Raw genomic sequence first — 15,268 nt, 5'->3', positions numbered from 1 at the left:
AAATCAATGTCCTCTGCATTTCTTTCTGTAGTTTCACGTTTTACGATGCCACACCTCACCGCTGTGAGCTCTGTTCACACTGGGCATTCCAGCGGCACACAGCCCTTGCAGAGTTCTATGATCCGCCGGGACTCGTCGTTAATCTTTGGCCAGGCCACACAGCAACGTAGCATGTAGGACCTTACCTCCCCAACTAGGGATTGAACCTGCAGCCCCTGCACTGGAAGCTGAGTTTTAACCACTGGACCGCCAGGGAAGTCTCCCCAAGGACTAATTTTTAAAGCATTCTTGCCTCCTACTAATCAAGTCCACAGGCAAAATAACATCAAACGTAGAGTTCTACACTTCGTTCCAAGGCCTCTCCCTCTTTAGTGGTGACCTTGGCAAGATGCCATCTCTGGCTCCACTTCTGCATTTGCCAAATCAGCAGTGTCCAGTACCACCTCTAAAGACTATTTAGACGGCAAAACAGAGGGACAAGGACTTGCATGAAAGCGAATCTCGAAAATAATACACAAATACAAACCTATAAGATCTCGTGCTAGCTTATTCAGTATTTATAAGCGTAGTTCATAGGAAGAGTGAATAATTACGTATTTATTTTGCTTCAGAGAACAGGGGACTGATTTCCCATTAAACCAATTTAGTCACAAAAGCATCTTCAAAGTACACTGTTGAAGTATTATAGAAAAAATGAAGTATTCCACTCTTCCAAAATTTTATTAAGACTTTGGAAAAACAAATGTGAAAATTCTTTAAAATGAAATTTAAACCACAACTTAATTCATGTGCTTCAAGAAATTCTTTCATAATTGAGATTTTATTGGTTGTTTTGAGGATCAGTACACAGACATTTCAACTTGTACACAATTCTCAACATACGTACCAAAAACCTAAAAAATCATGTAGTTGTGATTCTTTTCTGAACAGTTATTCCAGTGACTTTCCAGCTTAAAATTTGGGGGCAAATTTTCCTTCACAGGATATCAAGTACCAATATCTTCAAATATTGATATGCTGTTACATCGTAAGTCCCACTAATTCACAATTTAATATCACATACACTACATACTCAAATTGTCAATCGTTCACAGCACATTAACAGTTACTAGAAGAACTGGACTACCACGACCAAAGATGTTACAGAGTGCACAAAACTCTGCCCAGGAGAGCCAAGATCAAGGGGTGAGTGGTTTGCTTTAGGAAACAATTCTACCAAAAACAACGTGGGAAGAGAAGTAATTTAAAGTGTTTAAGACATTAAATGCGCAACTGACTCCAAACTGCCATTTAGTATGCTTTGTATTATAGGATATAAAAGCTACCCTCCATCTGTGGAATGTTAAGCTGACACCCAAGACAATCAAAGCCTCCCATATTCAATATCCCACTATTTTCTGGTTGTACCAAAAAATAAACAACCAGCAAATGATTTCACCTCTTAAAAAAAAGCATTTACACTTAAAAAATGGGATGAGGTGGGATTCCTTCCTTTTTAAAAATGTTTCTAGAGCTACTAAAAAACTTGCATTTACAAAATAGTTGATAAAAATATTCCTCTGGATTGTACAAGAAGGGAAACAGGGACCACTGATAGGACCAGGTGTGTGATATTAATCAGACTTGGCTTCTTTCTCTCCTGCTTCATGAGAAGCTGGGCTCTGCAAAATCAAAGGAAAAACAGTGATAGAACATTTGACTTTTGTGTCAGTGTTATAATGTTAGAGATATTTAGCATTTAATACAGTGTAAGTTTTACTCATTACTATTATTAAGTCTTAACAATACATTCAATCCTCATTATTTGTAGATTCTGTATTTATAAATTTACTGACTCACTAAAATTTATTTGTAACCCCAAATCAATACTCATGTTTCATGTTCCATGGTCATGTACGTGCAGATACAGAGCAGCAAAAATATGAGTCACCCGACACAGACATTCCCAGCTGAGGCCCTTCTGCCTTGTTTCAGCTGTAACACTGTAAACAAGTGTCTTTTTCACACTCTGTTTAGTGCCACACATTTCACATTTTTTTTGTGCTTTTGGTCAACAAAGTTTACTAGACAAGTAGAGTGCTGTCCAGTACTATGTGCTATGCAAGAAGGTTGTGACGTGCCATGTGAAGACACACGTTAGGCAGCTTCACTGAGGCACGAGTTACAGTGCTGTTTCTGTTGGCCCTGAGTTCAATATTAACTTACCCAAAACATACATTAAACAGAGACACATAAAATAAGGTTATGGTTTGATCTGTTGATGGAAATGTTGTGATGAGAACATTTTGAGAATTTCCACTATGAGCAACCGTCCAGTGTACAGAGCAACCTTATAGAACACAACCATCATGAATAACGAGAATCAACTGTAGTTGATAAAAGGGATCAGAAGGCCTCATTCTCCCCTTATAACTGGATTAGTTAATTTCATCTTACTATCACATAATATTTGACTTGGGGTTAGATTTAGGAATTTGTGACTGCAAATCGGGGGAGTAAGTAGTTATTACGTTAAAATCTGATCTATAAATATAAAAGTCTAAAAATTAATATTCTATTTATATTTTCTGCTTAACCAATGTTAAAAAAAAAAAAAGGCTTGGCTTAAAAAGTTATTTACCACAACCTTGCAACACACTTTTTTTTTTAAGGTAAAACCTCTTTTTCTCAGAGCTTAAAAGGATAAAGATTAAGGACATCAATCTTTTTAATTGCTTAATCTAAGTTACTACTTAATCCTAGACAAGTGGCTTTTAAAAAAAATAAGCCTTCTTTATTAGAAAGTGGGAAAAATAAGACAAACGAAGGGAATCAATTAAAAAAATTTAAAGCAATATCCAGAATATAAAAACCAAACAAGATTATTAACAGTTCTACAGATGGCAATTTGGGGAAGAAAAAAGACTAGAATATTTGTTTAAAGAAAACCCCTAGGTCATGTTAAAGAAAGAAAAATGTGTTATACCATTTAGTAAATTAAATCTTTTTAAAAACTCACACAAGCAATTAAATTAATGAACCCCATACACAATAAATATCATGAATCTGAGTTTGAAATTCTGAATACATTACAATTTCTTGTTCACTCACTTAAAAAAACCCATTTACACATATATTTTCAAATAGGATCTAATGCATAAAAATAATCTGTCCATTCACTTGGGAGTTACTGTACAAAACTCTGTTCAATATCCTAAAGGATAAAGACTGCCTTATCTGCTACATAAAAATATAGTTTATTATCTACTCTTCAGAGTCAAAATGAACAACACACAAACACTTCTGACCTCCTCATTTTTAGTTTCTCCATTTTCTGCAGGTAAGTCTTCTTTAGTCTCTTGGTTAGCCACTTCAGCCTGCTTTCCCTTTGCTCCCCTTTTCCCTTTTGTTTGCACTTTTTTGTCGGAAGATTTATCCTGTGACAGAACAAGAATATATTTTAAGTATCAACCCTGCGCTTACTAACATTTTCTGACTTGCTAGAGAGATTGCATCCACCGCAGTTGCAATGTTAATGTGGTCGTGTGTCACCTCTGAGTTACAGGACACACCTTAAGGTCCACCCCCAGTAATCAGGACCACACAGCACACTGAGGAGACCCTTAACAGCACCTGCACACCAAGTGTCATCAGACTTACAACAATTAAACCTAATTAAACCTAAAGCCTCAGCTACAACCCTTCTCCACTTTCTCAATTACCCGCTATTCTCTAAAGTTCCACATGAGAGAACAAATGAAGTGAAGAACTGCTGGAGGAATCGCTTCCCCAATATAACCCTACCTACCCCCAAACTCTTTAAGCAGGAAAAATAATCAAATTGTCAAATAACCACTGTCTTGACAAGATGGTTACCCTCACAGTTAAGACCTTTCACCTGAGAAAAGCACCATGTTGTTAAGGTCAGACTGACTATCCTACTACAGTTCTGCTACAGTTAGTCCCTTGATATCATATAAGAAGTAGCTAAAAGGATCAATTTTGAGTTTATCGTTTTCATTTAGGTGTTTGAAGAACCTGAAAAGCACAGGTGTTAGTATGATGATAAGAGATTCAAAGGTTAAGCCACTTTAAAGTAATATAAAACAGTATTTCTGGACACCATCAACTGGGAAGAAGACACTTAAGTATTTCCTGTAAGTAGAGAATGTAGTTAACAGCCGACTTAGATAAGACCAATAGTGACTGATACTTCTATAATGGCATTCCATACATGAATGCATGACAACTACTAGTAATTCAGTATCTTTAGAATAATAAATTACCTAAACAAACATATTTGGGACAACACCGCTACATACATTGCCACTATGAAGCGTGACAATCGTTTCTGTATTTAAAAATGATTCTTTTATAATCTGATTTCTTTAGATTTCTCATTAATTTAATAACCATTATCACAGTAACAAAAATGTAAAACCTGAAACGTGAAAACAGAACTATGCAATAGCCTGGACTGAAATAATACCATTTTAACTATCAACAGCTGGAAAGTGACACAAAACAAAATAAATCAACACGTCTGTAGTATGGTAATCAATACATCAAAAGCTTTACCTCCTGTTTAAGGCTTTAAAACGATTCGGTTATGAAGACAAAGATATATTATTGAAACTAAAAGGAGAAAAAGGCTCCTCCCCTCTCCCCATCATTTTTCTTTTGGGAAAACTGAACTGACAGGTTTGTTTCTCAAGAAACACTGACGTGAAAACTTACCTGTTGATTATAACTGATGTCCCAAACCCAACTGGAGGTAAAATTTGAACTGTTTTCATTAAAAAAAAATTTTAGGGCAAATCAAAATACAGACGCAGGTAAATAAAGAAAGAACAATTTGGGCTTCCCTGGTGGCACAGTGGTTAAGAATCTGCCTGCCAATGCAGGGGACACGGGTTCGAGTCCTGGTCCGGGAAGATCCCACATGCCGTGGAGCAACTAAGCCCACATGCCACAACTACTGAGCCTGTGCCCTAGAGCCCGCGAGCCGCAACTACTGAGCCCGCGTGCTGCAACTACTGAAGCCCGTGGTCCTAGAGCCCGTGCTCTGCAACAAGAGAAGCCATTGCAATGAGAAGCCCGCACACTGCAACGAAGAGTAGTCCCCACTCACAACTAGAGAAAGCCTGCACGCAGCAACGAAGACCCAAGACTGCCAATAAAAATAAATTTTTTAAAAAATTAAAGAAAAGAAAAATTTAAGAGAAAACAGGCCTAGTATTCCAGCCAATCAGTTTATTTAAAAAAGCAAATAATAAAACGTGTAATAATAAATAGTACACTGTTCAAGCAGACTTTTTGCAACAAGAGCCACTATTTTTCCCGCCTACTCTTATTTCTCATACAGAATTATCCCATTCTTTTCTGGTGTAAGAAATTTCAAGTTGACATACTACGCCTACACCTTCCTTGAACCCTCTTAAAAAGGATCACAAAACAGAACTTTCTATTGAAAAAACGTTAAGATTTTTACACTCAGCTCTGTACAATGTTTAAAGAAAGAAATGAAAGGAATCTTTGATTATGCAGTGTTTACCTTTCACCTACACTTTTAGGAAAGGGGTAATGACGATAAGGATTTTGGGGAGAGACTTCTAATAGCAAACTCTCACTTAAGTTTTGAGTAAACAGAAATTAATCACACCATGAATTTCCCCTGAAGAACAAGGAAGAGCTTTACAGAGGGTGGTATCAATGCTAAATCCAAACACAAAGTTACAAATAACATGCACACATTTAGCTTTTCCAACTTAAAAATTTTCAAACCTACATATATATATCCAACAACTACCCAAAAGACCGGCAATGTGAATAAAGCAATCATGAATCTATTCTAGAGCAGCAACCATCATACTATTTACGATAAAATAACGTAGTGAACTCCTATACATATAATGGTATATAAAATACTTTTAGAAGACTGTTAATCATGTTTTCAGAGAACACAGCTCTTGATCTACCCCTGGACATAAGATATGTCCCCCTACCTTGCCTCAAGCACCTTATATGCAAAAACTTACACATTCCCTATCTCCTGGCCTCAGTCCTAGCCTCGCTGATATTGTCAAAAGAGGAAGTACAAGCATGCAACCAACAGAGGACCCCTAGCCAAAACATACACAACACAAAGAATGGATTTCCCTGGTAAGCGAAAGTTATTCAATATTTTTAGCCGTCTTAAGTTTCCCAAATTCTGCAGCAGCATTAAGGTGATACATTATGTTCCCGTAAACCGGGATGATGACTACATCTACTGTATTTTACCCAAACCAGAAAAAGCATTGTTTACTGAAGTTACTATAACATAGAATTAAAGTGATAAATAAGGTAACACTATGACTTTTTAGGAGACTATGACATCAAACTGTAGTTGATTTTGAGATGCTCAAAGTCAAGATCTCAGCTGCTGGCAATGCGCTTTAGGTAGCACTGCAGCATTTCGAAGACACCACGATCTCTTAAGGTGAGTGTGAAACCTACCTTTCCTGCCGCCTTTTTTGGCTTCGTTTCCACTTTTGCAGGAACCGGTTTCTGAAAGGCAAAGATAGCACTGAGTTTCTTCCCTGGGTAGGATCCCACGGAAAAGAGAGGTCAGGGGGCTCGCTTTACTTACAGCTGACAACCTCGCCGATCTCCTCTTGGGCTTTGGGAGAAAAAAAGGAAAATGAGCAAGGAATGCGGGGTGCGGTGCAAACCGAAACCACCCCCGGGAGAGAAGAGGAGCGGGTTCTTACCTCCTCCTTCGCCGCCCCCTCGGCGGAGCTGACCTGCGGGAGAAAGCAGACGGCGAGTGGACGCAGCCCGCAAACAAAAGTGCCCGCGAGCCCAGCGCCCGCCCGCCCGCGAGAACAATGCTCGGCCGCGTGACGTCAGCGGCTTCCCGCCGCCGCGTTCGAATCTCCCACCCTGCTCCTCGGGCCGCCGAACGTTCCAGAACGGCGCGCCTGGGGCCGCCTTGCGCCCTCCCGCCGCAGGTCCGGACGCCTCCCGGGCCCAACGGTGCCGAGAGCGCGGCGGGCCTGGGCCTCGCGGGGCGCCGGAGCCGGCCGGGCGGCGGAGGGGGGCGTGTGAGGGCCGCGGCCGCCGCTCACCTTCCTCTTGGGCATCGTCGCGGCAGGGCGGGCGCGTGCCGGGTGCCTGCGGGCCGCGGCGCGCCGAGAGCCTTCGCGAACCTGGGCTGCCTGGCCGCTGCCGCTCCTCCCGCCGCCCGAGCTGCTGGGACCCGCGGCGGGGGCGGTGGGAGAACCGGATGGAACCGGATTGGGAGCCCGCCCCCTCCTCCCCCCGCGTCCCCCAGCCGCGGGCTCCCCCTCCCCGTCGGCCGGGCCGCCCCCCGCCCCCGCCCATTGGCTACGGGGCCCACCGCGCCGCGGCCCGGGCCCCGAATAGGTGAGGCGGGCCGTCACTCGACCACTGCGCCCCGCCCCCGCTCTCGGCGCCCCTACCCGCCCGCCGTCTCGCAGGGCCCCAGACCCAGGCGAGGGGGCGGGGCCCCACAGGCAGCTCTCGCCTCACGGTAGTTTGTTTGAAGCTGAGCTGCAAAGTGCGGTCTGCGCGCCGATTGGCGGAGGCCCGCCACGTGGCCGCCGGTCACCACCCTGCTGGATACCTGAGCGCCCGTCAGCTCCCGGAAAGCCCCAGGATAGGGTCTCTTCCCTCTAGGGTCAATTGGATCTCACAGACTGGGAAGGGAGAGACAACAGGTTCAAGTACGAACCAATTTCTCCCAACTCAGTCAGTGAGAAAGGCTATCTAATAGGTCTCCCGTCTTGCTGGCCTGCGGGAAATGGGTCCTAGTGCGCAGGAGCGGGAAGGGAGGCCGTGGGAAGGAAAGTCGGCGCGGGCACGCGCGGGTCTCCAGTGCGCAGGCGCGGGTCTTTGCGAAGGCCATGGAATTGCGGCCCGGCTACCATACAAGGTTGCTCGCGGTCCGGCCTTTCTGTAGCTTCTTTTAAGTCATCCCTCCTTTGGGGGGCCAGGGGTGCAGGCGGTTTGTCTCAGGAGCATAGTGGGCGTCTGAGTCCCGGCCCCCACCGGCCCTAGTACGCGGACCCACTCTCAGACCCCCTCGCCGGCTGATCTACTCCTGTGCAGAAGTGAAACAGGAAGCACGCCCATCCGGCTCCTGCCTGTTTTTTAACCACGTGGCTCACCTAAGCACCTTTCTGAGGTGGAAAGAGCTTCAGGCTGGGGGGGGTCTGAGCTGGGAACCCCGGAACCTGTGAGGTCACATGTTACCCAGTTTCTTTAATGAATAAGAAAATTATGTTTAGAAGGACTGATTCAGTTGGGTTAATGCAGAAAAAGGTTTTAATCGGAAAATTGTCAGCTGGAATTCATGGAGAAGAAGAAGAGAAAATTCATGGAGTACTTTGAGTCCGAAAAATTGGAAACAGACTAAATGTCCATTTGAGAGGCCCGGAGAAACGATGACACCTTCACCTTCACGTAGTAGATTAATGAGCTACGTATTCTAGTCATTCGAAAAAGAATGAGGCCGCTCTTCACGGAAGAATTGAATTTTGAAAACCACTAGTCAGACTCTGACTCCTGATCAGTAACTCTAGTGCCTTCCCTTCTCATTCAAGAAATTATTGGACTTCCCTAGTGGTCCAGTGGTTAAGACTCTGCGCTTCCACTGCAGGGGTCGCGGGTTTCTGGTGAGGGGTCTACGATCCCGCATGCTGCGCTGCGCCGCCAAAAAAAAAAGAAAATAAAATCTCAAGTCCTTAAAGTGACATATACTCCTCTGCCATCTGGCCCACTTCAAACGGTTTTCACCGCTGCTTCCCTCGGTTCACCTTCCCAGCCTCAAGTAGGCGGGGCAGTCCTGCTTCAGGACTTGTCGCCTGCTGCTCCCTCTGCCTGGAATGCTTCATGCACTGCGTCAGACCAGTGCTGCTCTATTCCTCATCCCCTTTGGATCTTTGCACAGATGTCACCATCTCATTGAGGCCTTTCTTGGCCTTTCAGTTTAGGATTGCAGCTCCCCATCTCCAGTTGTCTGCACAGCATCTATTGAGACTAAATAGCTATATGGAGTATAAAGTTATACGTTCATTGTATATTTCAGGAAGATGCACAAGGACGTGGTGCCAGTGGTTGCCTTTGGGAAGAACAGTTGGGGGGAGTAGGGTAAGATGGAAATTTATCCTTTTCTCTCTCTCTCTTTTTTCTTTTTGCTGAGAACACTAAGTTTTTTCTTTTCTTCTTCTTGAGATCCATTCTGGCAATCCTGTCCCTCTCTAATCTCCCCTTTTTCTGTTTCTTCCTTTCACATCACCTTGCATATTTCCTTTATGGCTCTGATCACATTCTGTAATTGCTTTATGTGTTTAGTTATTTGTTGCCTGTCTCCCTCACAGGAGTATGAGTTCCATGAGGGTAGGAGCCCTGTTAATCTTGACACCACTTCGTTCCCAGAAACTATTACATGTTTGTTGAATTAGTAATTTTTTTAAATTGAAGTATAGTTGATTTACAGTGTTGTGTTAGTTTCAGGTGTACAGCACAGTGATTCATTTATACATATACATATATTCTTTTTCAGATGCTTTTCCCTTATAGGTTACTTTTCTTTATTTTTCCCCTCTCCTATTTGCATTAAAAAATGATAGCATCAAAGATTCCAAGTTTGTGGCACAAACATGTAGTGAGCACCTTCCCTGTGCCAGTCATTGTGATAGGCCCTGGGGTAGAGAGACTGAAGGCAGGACACTGTTCCCAAGGACTTGGGGTGGTAGTTTAGTGGAGAGAATAAAGTACATAAATTGGCCTGGCCTACTAAGGGAAAGGGGAAGCCAGAGGAAGAGGGACAGCACATCTCAAGGCGTGCAGACTTAACAGAACGTGACGGCCGTCCAGAGCCCTCAGAATGGCACGGATGGGCCCATCGACGGTGGAAAGTGAAGATTAAAGAAAAGAGGCAGAAAAAAGAAGGGCAGCCTGCAGAAAGCATTTGATGCCAGGCTAAGGGGTTTGGCCATTATCCAAGGAGTGGGAGACATTGCAAGGTTTGGGTTTTTTTGTTTTGTTTGTTTTGTTTTGTTTTCTGCTGTGCGGTTTGCGGGATCTTAGTTCCCTGACCAGGGACTGAACCCGGGCCCTCAGCAGTGAGAGTTCGGAGTCCTCACCGCTGGACCGCCAGGGAATCCCGTACGGTCTTAATCAAGAGATGATGTGCTGAGATCTCAACCTCATGAAGATCTTTCTCCCATGAGAACTGAAGATGCACTAGGCCAGAGGTGAGAGACTTGCGGCCTACAGATGTTTGCTTTGGTCGGGATTTTTTTAAAGTTGCCAAAACAAGCACGTGGAGCAACCGAGAACACAGTAGGGAAACTGTTAGTATCTTTTCAAAGCTAAACAGATACTCCATGACTCAGTAATGCCACTCCTAGAAACATACCCAACAAAAATGCTTAGGCCTGTTCACAAGAAGACATGAAATAGAATATTCATATCTGAGCTCTTTTATAGGCCCAAACTGGCAGCAACTTGAATGCCCACCAACAGGAGAATGGATGAATAAATGGAAAAGTATGAACAGTAAGAAATAGCTGTCTGCAACTGCACACAAGAGGCGGATGAATCTCACAGGCACAATGTTGAGAGAAAGATGCCAGACCACAGTACTTGTGATCCTGTTCGTACACTGTACTAAGGCAGGCACAACGAATCTAGTCTGTCTGAAGTCAGGATAGTAGTGGGGGTAGGTGGGGGGGTAGTGACTGGAACAGAGCAGCGGAGGGCTTTAGGGAGCTGGCCATCTTCCATTTCTTTTTTTTTTTTTGCGGTACGCGGGTCTCTCCCGTTGCGGAGCACAGGCTCCGGGCGCGCAGGCTCAGCGGCCATGGCTCACGGGCCCAGCCGCTCCGCGGCATGTGGGATCTTCCCGGACCGGGGCATGAACCTGTGTCCCCTGCATCGGCAGGCGGACTCTCAACCACTGCGCCACCAGGGAAGCCCCATCTTCCATTTCTTGATCTGGATGTTACTTGTACTGTTGTGTGCGCCTTGTGAATATTCATCGAGCTGTGCACTTAATGTATACATTTCTGGCTAGATATCAGCAGTAAAGTTTTAAAGACTTTTTCGGCAACATATCAAAATCAGATGATTTCACATACAAATTGAGCTCTTCAGCTTCTCCTGGCCTCCCTTGTGTGTGCGTTCCACAGGCTGCACTTGACCTTATAACTTGCAAGGAGGCTTCCTTTCTCCAGAGTGCCATGGTCCCAGTGCTGCTGATTTTTCTCACCTGTGTCTTCTGCCGCGCCTCCAAAGGCAGTTTGAGATGCCTGTGTGTGAGCGTGCATAATTATAGATGCCACCTTTTATATTTCTGTTTATTTTTGGAAGAAATATTTATGTGGCTCAAAATTCCAAGTGCAAAATGATTGCTGAGGGCTTCCCTGGTGGCGCAGTGGTTGAGAGTCCGCCTGCCGATGCAGGGGACACGGGTTCGTGCCCTGGTCCGGAAAGATCCCACATGCCGCAGAGTGGCTGGGCCCATGAGCCGGTGCTCCGCAATGAGAGGGGCCGCAGCAGTGAGAGGCCCGCGTACCAAAAAAAAACCGATTGCTGAGAAGTCTCCATTCCACTTCTGTCCCCCCAGATGTCTGGTTCTCTCAAGGAGGAGCCAATGTTGCTGCTTCTTGTGGATCCTTCCAGACGTATTTTATGCACATACAAGCAAATATGTGTGTGTATATATATTTTTTCTTCCTTTTTCTCATTTTTCACACTGTTTGACAACTTGCACTTTTCACTTAATGGAGTTTGTTTCCTATGAGTACTTATAAGATTCCTTCTCCTTTTTATTGCTGCATTGTAGTCCACTGTATAGATGTGCCAAACATTTTAAAACCAATTCTCTATTGACTGGACTTTTCGAATGTGCCCAGTCTTTCGTTCCCACAAAGGACGCTGCAGTGAATAACCATGTACGTACACATCACGTGGCACATTGTATAAAACAACAAAATGTTCTTGCAAGTCCTGACTTAAATTATTTCTATTATAGAGTTCACTTACGTCTTTGAAAACTTAAGATAAGGTTGGAATGTTTAATGCTTAGAGGTTTTAAACAACTATAAATCTAAAACTAACTTTTGAACCCCCAAATCTCTACAAAACCAATAAACTTTAAACCAACAGCATTAACATGAAGAATGAGTTTTGCTAAAAGCAAACTGCTGCACGCCTATGGTGTTTGTCCCATATGATCTCTGTGGTGTTTGTTCTGGCACCTTATGTGTACAATTGACAAGCGATCATTCATTCAGCCCTTTGTGGTATGACTTAGGTTTCGTGTGATATAGATAACACCATTTATGAATTAAAATCATCTATAATTTTATAGATGCTTTTACAATTACCTGTAAAACTGTGGAAAGCTGGCCCCACTTGGGGCCAAACCTAAATACGCACCCAACACAGGCACAAAAATAGGCAATGCTTGGTCAAAAGTAGCAGTCTATGCTGCTGGGTGATCCTGAATGTCGATGATCACCTGAACACACAAAATTTAAAAAAAAATCCCCAAGAGGGCTTCCCTGGTGGCGCAGTGGTTGAGAGTCTGCCTGCCGATGCAGGGGACGCGGGTTCGTGCCCCGGTCCGGGAAGATCCCACATGCCGCGGAGCGGCTGGGCCCGTGAGCCATGGCCTCTGAGCCTGCGCGTCCGGAGCCTGTGCTCCGCAACGGGAGAGGCCACAACAGTGAGAGGCCCGCGTACCGCAAAAAAAAAAAAAAGAAATCCCCAAGAACCTTCAGGACCTTTGTATACATTCACAGAAGTATGCTTACCACCACTCCACCCCGGGGTCCACGTGTCCCGCCTTGGAAAATCACGCGTTGATTCAGCCTGGTCGATGAGGAGGTGATTGCAGGAATTTTAGTTTATTTTATTCATTTATTTATTTTGGCTGCACCGTGCAGCCTACAGGATCTTAGTTCCCTAACCAGGAATGAAGCTGTGCCCGCTGCAGTGGAAGCGTGGAGTCCTAACCACTGGACCACCAGGGAAGTCTCTCTTTTTTTTTTTTTTTCCTAGGGATTTCAGAAAAAAGAATTACAAGCATAATGTAGGGCAGAATTGGTGGTGATAGACAAAGTTAAACAGTTTGCCTACCCCACGCCAGGTGCTGTCCTAGACCTAGGGATATAGTGGTGAACACAAGAGTCAAGTTGCCTGTCCTCATGGGGCTTCCATTCTAGTGGGAGTACAAATTAAAAAGGTAATGAGATTCCTTCACAGGGTGACAGTGCCTTGAAGGAAGAAAACTGTCACAATATAGAATGTGCTGGAGGCACGCTGAATGGGGCTAGTAGATGGGATAGTCAGGAGGGGTCTCTGGGGAGAGAAGTGAAGGGTAAGATGACCTGGCCTCTGGGGGATCTGAGGGAGAAGCCTTTGGACAGAGGAGACAGCTCCTACAAAGGTCCTGAGGTAGGATTGACCTTGGCGTGTTGGAAGGAGAGATTAATTAACTACGTATTGTAGTTAGAGAAGAAAGCAGTGGCCAGGATGTGAGGGCAGTGGCGGAGCTATGAAGGGGACTTATGTCACTGATCTGGACTCCAAGTAGAGGTCAGGCTGAGAGGTTGGGATGTGAAGTCTTGTTGCTGGGAGGAGGCATGGGAGACCAGAGGAGACATTTTAATGTTGTCTAGGCAATGAGTGAATAGGATGTTGGCTGTGGGGATGGAGATCAGTGGAGGGAGGGATTTGGGATGTGTTTTGGTGGAGGTAACTGGCAGGATTCTTCAGTGGATTGGGTGGGAGGGAGAGGAGAGAGAGTTTTGGCTAGGAGTAACAGAAACCCAAATCAGCATAAACAATAAGAAGGTGGATTATCTCCCATGACAGAGTGTTCCAGACTGGGGGATTCAGCGGCTTACTGCATTATCACAGTCTCAGGTTCTTTTCTGCCTTTTGCTGTGCTCCTGGCTGCTATAGACTCCTTCTTCTGAGTTGGCTTCATCCTCAGTCCGGAAGTGCAATTCCAGATGTCACATCCAGATTTATAGCATCCAGGCAAAGCATGTCTCTTTTCCCAGAAGCCCTCACTCGATTGCCTTTACTTACTGGTCAGAACTGGGTCACATGCAAGGGGGGATGGGATACTCTTAGAGCAAATCAAGTCCACCCCTCGAGTCGGGGGTAGGGCCAGGAGTAGAGGGCGTGGATGCCTGAACAAAATAAGGGCCCCGTGAGGAAGGACAAGGAAGGGAATGGGCTGATCATCATCTGTGTCCAGTAGGCTGTGTCGATGGGGAGCCACTCACCAGGTTGGGGACACAGGGGGCTTGAGGGGAAGCAGGTGGGTTTGGTGTTGACACATTGAGTTTGAGGTGCTTAGGGAACGTCCAGTGTTCAGCAGGCAGTTGGATCTACAGGTCTGGAGCTCTGGGGAAGGACACAGCTGAAAGAAGTGATGTGCTGTGAGGGCTGAGACCACAGGTATGTGGATAGTCAAATAGGGACTGGAAAGTGTCTACTACACTGACAACTAAGGATGTCACCCACTGTCCTGATGGAGCAGTTTCAGTGAGTGGTAGGGAGGGAACCAGACTTAAGTTAAAGAGAGTAGAAAGGGAGAAGTGGGAAGAGTTCCAGACCCTACTGCGCTGTGCTGAATTGTACTGTATCCCAAGAAGCCCAGTCTCTGGGCCAGTTTGTCCATGTGGTGAAGATGGAAGATAAACTAGGGCAGGTGTGAGCCTGTGAGCAAAAGGTGCGAAGGGAGATGATGGTCAGAGCACTTGAATGCCTATTGTTCACTACTCTGCTGGATATCCAAGTTGCTGCAGAAAGATGAGATGCAAAGGACGCAGATGAAAGCAAAGATACAGGCCCTGATACAGGAGCTCTCAAGGACCACTATGCTCAATGAGTTGGCAGAAATGCCCCAACACAAACAAAGAGCCCAAAGATGACCAATAGACATAGAACTTACCATGCAGTATATATTTCTAGCCTGCTTGCAAACTTTATGGGTACATGACTATATAAATACTTGTTATTAGATAAGATCATTGGAATTATTGTTACAAGCTTTCCCTTCCAGCAGTCCACAGTATCGATTGTTATTTTAGAAATAACACTAAGAAAAAAATTGGAAACTGGAAAATTGTCACATTATTCTTTCCTGCTCCCTAGTTGAGTTTGGCTTTCCAAATATGAAAAGGAAATGTCTTAATCTGTTCGGGCTGCTATAACAGAAGTGCCATAGACTGGATGGCTTATAAACGGTAGAAATATATTT

At 44.6% G+C, this 15,268-nt stretch overlaps 1 protein-coding gene across 1 annotated transcript; it reads right to left on the bottom strand.

Moving 5' to 3' along the window:
- Window positions 1-783: 783 nt before the first annotated feature.
- On the bottom strand, window positions 784-7,255 carry HMGN1 (high mobility group nucleosome binding domain 1). Its single transcript, XM_022552942.3, has 6 exons — window positions 7,089-7,255; window positions 6,732-6,764; window positions 6,611-6,640; window positions 6,478-6,528; window positions 3,288-3,416; window positions 784-1,661 (listed from the first exon to the last, which is right to left on the bottom strand). Exons 1-6 carry the CDS (start codon window positions 7,101-7,103, stop codon window positions 1,614-1,616), a joined length of 306 nt encoding a protein of 101 aa, XP_022408650.3. The 5' UTR covers window positions 7,104-7,255; the 3' UTR covers window positions 784-1,613.
- Window positions 7,256-15,268: the final 8,013 nt, after the last annotated feature.

This window comes from Delphinapterus leucas, chromosome 4, assembly GCF_059928025.1.
Source record: "Delphinapterus leucas isolate spDelLeu-1000000601 "Yukka" chromosome 4, BTC_Dleu_Yukka2, whole genome shotgun sequence".
In the NCBI taxonomy this organism is placed as follows: domain Eukaryota; kingdom Metazoa; phylum Chordata; class Mammalia; order Artiodactyla; family Monodontidae; genus Delphinapterus; species Delphinapterus leucas.
This window is presented reverse-complemented; position numbering and strand designations above follow the sequence as displayed.

Coding starts and splice junctions, on each gene's coding strand:
- HMGN1 (XM_022552942.3), bottom strand. Junction 6,641..6,731: donor AGGGGGCGGCGAAGGAGGAG/GTAAGAACCCGC, acceptor TTTCTCCCAAAG/CCCAAGAGGAGATCGGCGAG. Junction 1,662..3,287: donor GAGAAACTAAAAATGAGGAG/GTCAGAAGTGTT, acceptor TTGATTTTGCAG/AGCCCAGCTTCTCATGAAGC.